The sequence below is a fragment of the Stenella coeruleoalba genome, assembly GCF_951394435.1.
Source record: "Stenella coeruleoalba genome assembly, chromosome: 5".
Lineage (NCBI taxonomy): Eukaryota > Metazoa > Chordata > Mammalia > Artiodactyla > Delphinidae > Stenella > Stenella coeruleoalba.
In genome coordinates, this window is record NC_137150.1 from 40,490,953 (window position 1) to 40,499,077 (window position 8,125).

An 8,125-nucleotide genomic window follows, 5' to 3' on the forward strand; every position below is an offset into this window, starting at 1 on the left:
CCCTCTACCTTCCTTGACTGTACTTCCGATCCCTGTTCCCTCAACCTAGAACCTGCATCCCATCCCACTGGAAGCGGTCTAATGCCTACTCACCCTTCAACATTCAGGTCGCAGCCCCCTGCTTCTGGGAGCTTTTGCTGCCCCCTCACCCCCGTTGCTCCTGCTGACGTGCCCTCTCTCTGGCCTCTCCTGCCAAGACCCTGCACATCCATCCCACTAAATTGTAACGATTCTCTCCTGGACACTGTAAAAAAACTGGATTCTCTAGGAGAGTAGTTACTGCATAGCCAGTCTGATTTTCATCCCTTTCCGTGTTTAAGAGGGTACCCAGGAACAAAACACATTGAGTCAGATTTCGTGTGGGAGTGCCCCCAAAGTGACCTGTTCACTGCTGGGTGCCCCGCACCTGGCACACCGTGGACTATCTGAATAAAGGAATGATAAATGAATGATTTGCCCACCCCCCTCCAGAACCAGGCCGGAGGTCAGGGCTCATCCTGGATATAGATGGAGAGCGGGTGGCCCTACTCGGCGCTCCGTCGGGAGGGGGCGCTGCAGGGAGGCGGGGCCAGGGGTGGGTACCTGGGGGCGGGGGCCGTCCGAGGGTGAGGGCCAGGGGTCGGGCTTGCCCGGGGACCCCGCGCCGCGACTCTGCGCGAATTTCTCTTTCGTTTTGGGCCAGGCCGGAGGCGGCGGGGCCGTCCCGGAACGACTGCGGCCGGGCGCACTGGGAGTTAATCCGAAAGCGCCGCAAGCCCCGCGGGCCAGACTCCACGTGTCACCGAGAAGCTGATGTAGAGAGGAGACAGAGAGAGAAAGAAAGCAAGAGACCAGAGTCCCGGGAAAGTCCTGCCGCGCCTCGGGCAATTATAAAAATGTGACCCCCCGGGTCGGCCTTCCAGCCACCACCCTCACCTGCCGCGTGCACCCGTCTGCGTCCAGCTGCCCGCTCGGTTCGGTGCCCCCGCAGCGCCGCTCAGCATGTGCCCGCCTCGCAGTAAGTAACCAGCCCGAGACTAGCGCTCGGCGCTGGGGTGGGGAGGGGCGGCGGCCGGGAAGAGGAGGCAGAAACTTGGGACAGGCTCCGCGGAGCCTGGAAAGCAGTCAGCAAACTTCGGGCAGAGGAGAACGAAAGGAGGAAAGGCATTGCGGACTTACCCTGCGCTCGATAGGATATCGTCTCTTTTAACCTTGAAAGAGCCCTGTGAGCTAAGTATTATGCCCACTTCACTGATGAGAAACGGAGGCCCCACGGGATGGTTTCTTGCCCAGGGTCCTAGGCTACAGCTCTAAGAGGGCAGATCCCAGCCGGCTTCAAAGCGAGGCTTTGTCACCCCACTGCTTACAAAATACTGGGTCGCTTCACCACCTGGCCTCACTTTCCCTCCTCCTGAAATGGAGACTTTCTCTGGGTGAACTCTGTCCACACCCCTATCTGAACTCACAAGGTGGCCGTGACAGCGAGTAGGTTTCTAACGCTAGCACAGAGCGCTGTCTTGCAAGAACCCGATTCATCTTTCAGTTGTTGAAGGAAGACTGGAAACGGGTGGAGGGAGGCAGGTGCCCAGAAGAAGTGGATGGGTGGAGATGGTCAGAAGAGATGGAAGATGGAGGTAGGCCAGCTCATCCTGCCCCTCCGTTCCCTTTCAGGACTCCTCCTTGTGGCCACCCTGGTCCTCCTCCACCACCTGGACCACTTTAGTTTGGCCAGGAGCCTACCCGCCACCACAGCGGGCCCCGGAATGTTCCAGTGCCTCAACCACTCCCAAAACCTGCTGAGAGCCGTCAGCAACACCCTTGGGAAGGTGAGCTTTTCAATGTCCTGGTTCCCACTTAGCAGCCTCTGTAGTGAAGGGGCATCTCCGAACCCCTGGTCACCTGAAGGAACTGCAGGAAAATTGTGGAAGTTAATCAGGAGCTGTCAAGAGAAGAAGAGGGGCCTTCCCTGGTGGCGCAGTGGTTAAGAGTCCGCCTGCCGATGCAGGGGACGCGGGTTTGTGCCACGGTCCGGGAAGATCCCACATGCCGCAGAGTGGCTGGGTCCGTGAGCGATGGCCGCTGAGCCTGCGCGTCCAGAGCTTGTGCTCCGCAACGGGAGAGGCCCCAACAGTGAGAGGCCCGCGTACCGCAAAAAAAAAAAAAAAAAAAAAAAAAGAGAAGAAGAGGGAACTTTACACATGGCCCAACTATTAGCTAAAGAGTTGCAATGAAACTGTGTCTCCAGAGAAAGCAGGAGGGGTAATAAATTATAATGGCATTCGTTTGGGCTGTGTCTACACAGAGGAAAGTGGATACTTACAGTGTTCCTTGTAGCCTGCCAACAGAGATGGAATTGTGTCAGGCCCACACTGTTCCTCTGACATACTTATCAATCCAGGAAACCGCTATTAGGGGCGGCCTGTGTGCTCCAGGGCTTGCGAAGATGAATTAGCCTTGTGTCTAATGCTCCTCTCCAGCTTCCAGTCTGGTGACTCGGCTTGTTGCTAGAGCATCACATTTCAGGGAGCTCGTGACAGTGCACATCCAGGCTTCATTTTCTGGGGAGAGAGTTATCTAATTTTATTTACAGCTTCAGTCATCTGTTTAGCTTTCATATTTTAATGTAAAAAAAATTTTTTTTCTTCCTTTAAAAGCACTCCAACATCTATTGCTTTTGCTGCAACAGCCTAAGACTGATGTTTTAAAAGATGTCCTTTCGCCTTCTTGCTCTCTAGTAAATCTTCCTTGAAGATTTCTAGCTTGTTGCTTTATGAATATCTTAAAGGAAGCTCAATGCCACGAGTCCTTCTTAAAGAACTCTTTTTTTCCCCTTCTAATCTTTCATAACTTGCTGCCAGTTTTTCCTTACAGTTCAATCCATCTTAATTAAAAAGGCAGCTCACCAAGTGAAAACTGCAGAGATAGGTGCTTTGATTCCTAAAGAAAGGTTCCATATGGGTAAAATTTAGGAGCTCCTATTTAAATAGATGCTTTATGTGAAAAAGCTGACTCTTCTACTCCCAGATGCAGCACCAAAGGTGAAAGATTGCCGAACTCAATTTGATTTTTTAATATGATTCCTGCATCAGTTTTGCCAGAACAAATCAGCTGGCTACTTGCAGAGAAAATAGAGGTGGCAAATGCGTGTGACTCACAGGCCATATCTAGTCCACAGATCTGTAGAGTTTAGCCATGTCTTTTTTATTTCATTCTGATTTTTGAGTTTCATGCCACTGAAAAAGTAGACCTCCCATATAAGGATCCAAATTTCCAGCTTCTCCTGAAAAGATCTGAAAAACTATAGCAGTGGGCCCACATTTTCAAGTCTAATTTTTTTTGGCTCTATTTATTCATTTTTTTCATTCAACAAGTACTTATTGAGTGCCTACTGTATGCCAGGCACTATTTTATAGATTCTTGAAGGTCCTCTTTTTTAACCATGCAATAGTAATAGAGAGATAGTCGCCGTTTTCATTTTGGAATAAAGGAAAGCAATTATCACGGAAATAAAACTATTGTGTTATTTGGAGATTTTTTTTTCTCATTGAAGTATAATTGCAAATCTAACTTTCTAGAACCTGCTCGGGATAGCAGCTGCCTCGATCTGCTTGACCACCTCCAGGAACAGTGTATTCATTTTCTATTGCTGCTGTAACAGATTACCACAAATTTAGTGGCTTTAAACAACACAAATTTATTACCTTACAGCCCTGGAGTTCAGAAATCCAAAATGGGTCTCACTGGAGTAAAATTAAGGTGTCAACAGAGCTGTATCCCTTTCTGGAGACTCTAGGGGAGAATCCAATTTTCTTGCCTTTTCCAGCTTCTAAAAGCAGCCCACATTCCTTGGTGGCCCCCTTCCATCCTCAAAGCCAACAACTGAGACTTAATCATGCTGCATCACTCTGAGCTTGACTCTCTTGCCTCTCTCTTCTGCTTATAAGGACCCAGTGATTACACTGGACCCACCCAGACACTCCAGGATAACCTCTCTATTTTAGAGTCAGCTGATTCGCAAACTTAAATTCATCTGCGACCTTAATTCGCCTTTGCCACGTAACATAACCTAGTCTGTGGTTCCAGGGATTGGGAGGTGGCTATCTTTGGCAGGGGCATTATTCTGCTTACCACAGACAGGAGTTTTACTGCTTGTACCCCAGCATGTTCTGTACTCTCAAGCTTTGATTCATGGCTCACGCTGCTCCCTCTGCCTGAAATTCCCCCTCCTCTGTAGATGCCCCATCTCTGGGGAAGACTTTGCTTCCTTTCCACCCCCTTCCCAGAGCCTTCTGACCCTTCTCAGCCCTTCTCACTTGCCAGCATGTCTCCTGGTCATTTGGGCACTTGCCTGACTCCACAGCTGAACTTGGAATTCTGGGGGACATAACATAGTCCCCTTCTTTGTCACTTTCCTTTGTACCTAGCACAGTGCCTGGCACACATCAGGCTTGTTAAATGGAACAATGATCTCGCTCTTCAATCAAAAAGTCATCGACTTCTCAATATCATAATTATAGTCAACATGCCTGTAAGATGACGTGTGTGTGTGTGCGCACGCGCGTGTGTGTATACCACATATTAAATCTCCGCTTGTCTTTAAGGTTGCATGTTTGTTATGTTCATCATGTAGTGACCTAACAGTCCCCCTTTAGAAGCTCTTCTTGAAAAAGATATTCATAAAACACAGCCATGCTGACAAAAGGAAAACAACGTTTTCACCAGAAGCAAGTGTCACAGCGTGGTGTAGAGGCTGATTAGCACAGCCTGTTGAAATGATTTATAGTGTTTACGTAATGGAAAAACATATCATCCAGAAACACGTGTCCTAAGCAAAAGGGGAGGAGGGATGGAGAGAGAGTGTAAATGATCGGTTTCCTTTTGTCTTATGAAGACCCTAAAATTCCTACAGATCAGAGGTGGAGGTCAAGGGCAGCCAGCTCTAGCTTTGGTGCCAGTGCCATGGGGAGCTGGGTGCCTTATTAATCTTGTAAACTGGGTTTCTCTTTATGTTTTACAGGCCAGACAAACCCTAGAATTTTACTCCTGCACTTCTGAAGAGATTGATCATGAAGATATCACCAAAGATAGAACCAGCACAGTGGAGGCCTGCTTACCACTGGAATTAGCCACGGTATAGAGGGTTTTCCTCCCAAAGCTTGTAATACAGTTAAGAGCTGTGCATCAGACCTCGTCTTCTTCCAGAAATGTGCATGTTTCTGGGGTCCATCACCATGGGACTTTAACAGGTCCCATTGTAGAAGTTCAACTTGGAAAAAAAATTTATAAAAACGTGGTTTTTCACAACAGTGTGAGATGTACTTAACAGTACTGAACCGTACACTTAAAAATAGTTAAAATGGTAAATTTTACATGTAGTTTTTACCACAGTAAAAAATATATATGTTTGAGAAGAAAAGTCAGAAAAATTTACATTAAGAATTAGTAATTAATGTCTTTGATGTGTGGGGTTTTTTTTTTTTTTTTTTTTTGGCTCTAGAATGAGAGTTGCCTGGCTTCCAGAGAGACCTCTTTAATAACTGTAAGTCAGAAAATTGAAGGTTTTAGCTCATGTTATGAATTCATGTCATTGACATCTGATTATTTTTTCTTCTAGAATGGGAGTTGCCTGGCTTCCAGAAGGAGCTCTTTTATGACGGTAAGACACAAAATTCTTTCCTCAAATGCAACGGCAGGGGAAGGGGGGGGGGTACGTTTTTAGCCCATCTCAGTAGTTCCTTCCCCTCTTTGTCGTATTATGCAGACCCTGTGCCTTAGCAGTATCTATGAGGACTTGAAGATGTACCACATGGAGTTCCAGGCCATGAACGCAAAGCTGCTGATGGATCCTAAGAGGCAGATCTTTGTGGATCAGGACATGCTGGTGGCTATTGCTGAGCTGATGCAGGTAAGGCCTTCTTCATGCTGAGACCACCAGCCAGGGTCCCTGATGAAGGGGTATACCATCAGCCCTTCCTGGGTTGGGGGAGGCCTGAAATGCCCCCTTCTGAAGCCAGCTACATACTGGGGGAGACAGCCTTGGGGGCACCCTCTAGAGAGAGGGCAACGTAAGCAGGTCACATTAAGGAAAGCAGCCTCCTGCTTGTGGACCATGTGGTACGCACCAGGCTCTGGGCAAAGGTGCATACATTTCCTTATGCTGTCCCCTTGGCAACCACTTGGGGTCTGTGCAAATGAGGAGACCAATGCTTAGAGGGTTAGCCACTGGTCTGAGGTCACACAGCTTGGAAGCGGCAGAGGCAGGATTTAAACCCCCATCAAAGGGATTCCACTGCACTCATCTTCTCATGCATCTCTAAAGCCTCTGGGATGTACATGCAAGGGGCTGGCATGCATATCTGCAAATACTGCTAGAGAAGACAAGCGGGGCTGGTGCCTGGATATGATGCGTGCTGAACCAAAATGTGAATGAAAGAAAAGAATGACCTATCACCTGGGGACAGCCACAGTGTTACTCATAGACAAGAACGTGCTTTGTAACTTTCTGAATCACCATAGCACATGATGCTAACATAAAACACAGAATTATCCACTTAAGAAAGAGCAGGGTGAGTGCCATGTTGGCCAGGGCATGGGATAAAAATACGGCATCAGAAATGATTGTCTGAAAAGAAATTTATTTCATTCACCCTTTTTTAATTTTTTTTTGGGGGGGGTACCAGATTACTGGTTTGAAAGGCAGTAAACACCATGCAAGTATCAAAGAATGTTACCATCTAGAGAGTTGTAGATGATATTTCATTTTCAGGACCAAGAGTCGAATCAGTTCTACCAGTAATCAGACAACTATGCCCAGACCTTTGTCCCTCTGTGCCTCAGTTTCTTCCTCTGTAAAATGGGATGACTTTACCCACCCTACCTTTCTTTTAGGCTTTTTGTGAGGAAGTACAAGCAAAATTGCTGATCATTGTGCAAATGTATGGTCTTGCATTGTGTTATCAAATTAAAGGGCTCAAACTGTCAGGTTTATTTATCTCACACGAATAAGTGTCTTTAGTCAACAGGTCTGATACTGACTGAGAGTTTCCAATCAATAGCAACCCATCACCTCCCCGTTCTGAAAAGGATGCCGCTTCTTAATGTAACATATAAAAATTAATTACATATCACAGCAGATGTCATCTTAACAGAATTGTTCCTTGCTAAAATACAACTCCCACTGATGATTTTCTAAATAGCTCTCAGGGTCTTTTCAGAGCTCCCTGAAGATCCGTGTGCCTGGATAATGAGCATTTCTTCTCTGAGGTTCTGCCTGCCCATCTGGCTGGGAGTAGATTTGATTTGGTTTAGGAGATGCAGTGAGGGAGTGGGTTGCAGGCTCTGAGACATGTATTGGCTTCACCCATCTTTACGGATGAACGTTTTAATTTTGGAACACTGTCTATGTCATGCTCAATATTTATTCTCCTAGGCCCTGAATTCCCACAGCAAGACTGTGTCACAGAAACCCTCCCTGGAAGAACTAGATTTTTATAAGACTAAAGTCAAGCTCTGCATACTTCTTCATGCCTTCAGAATTCGTGTGGTGACCATCGACAGAATGATGAGCTATCTGAGTTCTTAAAAAGCTGAGGTCTCTCCTAAACTTAAAGTCATTTTTATAAATATTGGAACCAAAGAAATTGTAATAGGGCATGGGTTAAGAACTGGGGCGGGGGTGGCTTGACCTGTTCCTACTTAAGCTGGTACAGGAATTCTCATGCTTGTTTACATTAGTCATTACTCCAGATTTGCAGGATGTGACTGTTCTGTCCACATGATTCCTTTGATCAAGTCTATTTCATATTTACTATGGATAAGTTATTTTTAAGTTTTCATGAGCAAATTGATGAGGGGAAATGTCCTCCCAGAACGTGTTTTTCTTTTTTTCCCTTTAATAGAAGAGCAAGAATTTATAAGCTATTTCAGTACCAAAGAGTTTGTAGGAACAAACACTCAAGCATAATTTATTTTAAAATATTTATTTATATAATTTTGTGTTCATGAAAGCATGTGAACTTATATTTATTTATGTTATATTTATTAAGATATTTATTGTCAAGTGAATTTGAGATATACCTTATGTTGTTTTAAAATAAAAGGACTGAATTAAAGTCATTCTCATATTTTTCTAACGTGATTGGAATAT

General features: G+C 46.0%; 1 protein-coding gene across 3 annotated transcripts; it reads left to right on the top strand.

The window, feature by feature from the left end:
• Positions 1-548: 548 nt before the first annotated feature.
• Positions 549-7,899, top strand: IL12A (interleukin 12A; the record flags this gene model as incomplete). Of its 3 annotated transcripts, XM_079922630.1 has the most annotated exons (7): positions 549-997; positions 1,651-1,805; positions 4,997-5,110; positions 5,477-5,518; positions 5,594-5,635; positions 5,741-5,884; positions 7,409-7,899. In XM_079922630.1, 7 exons carry the CDS (start codon positions 982-984, stop codon positions 7,559-7,561), a joined length of 666 nt encoding a protein of 221 aa, XP_079778756.1. In that variant the 3' UTR covers positions 7,562-7,899. The 3 variants fall into 3 exon arrangements, with proteins under 3 accessions (XP_079778756.1, XP_079778757.1, XP_079778755.1); XM_079922631.1 differs by lacking the exon at positions 5,477-5,518; XM_079922629.1 differs by lacking the exon at positions 549-997 and having other exon boundaries at positions 1,578-1,805.
• Positions 7,900-8,125: the final 226 nt, after the last annotated feature.